Raw genomic sequence first — 1,006 nt, 5'->3', positions numbered from 1 at the left:
TTTTTTACCTTTTCCAATGGTATAGTTTAATTTAATTCCTTGTGACTTGTTTGCAATCATTTTGTTGAGAAATGGATTCCGCTTTTTATTCCATATTTTCATTCTGCTTATGACATTTTTTTAAACATCAAAATCACAAAATTTTATCTCAAAAATATAAAAATCTGATTTTAAAATGAATTAGTGCCACAGAACAACTTGAAAAATAACTGTGCTGAAGATATTATGACATTTACCAACAAGTACCTAACTAATTATAAAAACAAGTTAACTTACCCAGATAATTCACAAATCACCCGTATCATCAAGCCCATAACATTGTTATAAAACTGAAGACATCTCCTAAGCAAGACAGGATCCAAAAGCCCTGCATCTGCACAGGCTTTGCTTTTGCTTAGTTTCTGTGTGAAAGATTTGGATCAACAAATATGTTACCAAACTTTCAATAAAACTGTAAGTTCTAAAAAGTCTCTCTGATAGTTTTTTTTTTTTACTTGCAAGTGGCATTTTTAAGTAAGAACTATTTACAAATAATTAAAATAATTCAGTACAGAATATACTTTGAAAGTTTTATAAATATACATCATATGCCCAAAATATCAATGGCAAAAGTGTATACATTAAGAAATGAAGCATATGAAATCAAAATTTACCAAAATCACTTTTCAAGAACAATAGTTATAGGCATAAGTGCACCCCTTACAAAAAAAAAGTAGTCAGCAGCTGCATACTACAGGTTCATTTATTGTATAGATCCATACAATCAGTCCAAAAACAGTGCGTCGACAGCTGCATACTACAGTTCATTTATTGTATAGATGCCATACAATCAGTCCAAAAACAGTGTGTCGACAGCTGCATACTACAGGCTCATTTATTGTATAGATGCCATACAATCAGTCCAAAAACAGTGTGTTTACAGCTGCATACTACAGGTTCATTTATTGTATAGATGCCATACAATCAGTCCAAAAACAGTGTGTTTACAGCTGCATACTACAGGTTC

General features: G+C 31.3%; 1 protein-coding gene across 3 annotated transcripts in view; it reads right to left on the bottom strand.

Annotated features, from left to right (window-relative positions):
• Positions 1-1,006, bottom strand: part of LOC106457448 (ubiquitin conjugation factor E4 B-like) — a 69,208-nt gene that overhangs the window by 15,155 nt on the left and 53,047 nt on the right. For all 3 annotated transcript variants that reach the window (XM_013916869.2, XM_013916870.2, XM_022383391.1), the window contains one exon: positions 277-401. In XM_013916869.2, the coding sequence (XP_013772323.1) occupies positions 277-401 (125 nt within the window). The remainder of the gene's footprint in view (positions 1-276; positions 402-1,006) is intronic.

The sequence above is a fragment of the Limulus polyphemus genome, unplaced genomic scaffold (assembly GCF_000517525.1).
Source record: "Limulus polyphemus unplaced genomic scaffold, Limulus_polyphemus-2.1.2 Scaffold332, whole genome shotgun sequence".
Lineage (NCBI taxonomy): Eukaryota > Metazoa > Arthropoda > Merostomata > Xiphosura > Limulidae > Limulus > Limulus polyphemus.
Note: the sequence above shows the minus strand (reverse complement) of the source record. Positions and strands in the feature narration are given on the sequence as shown.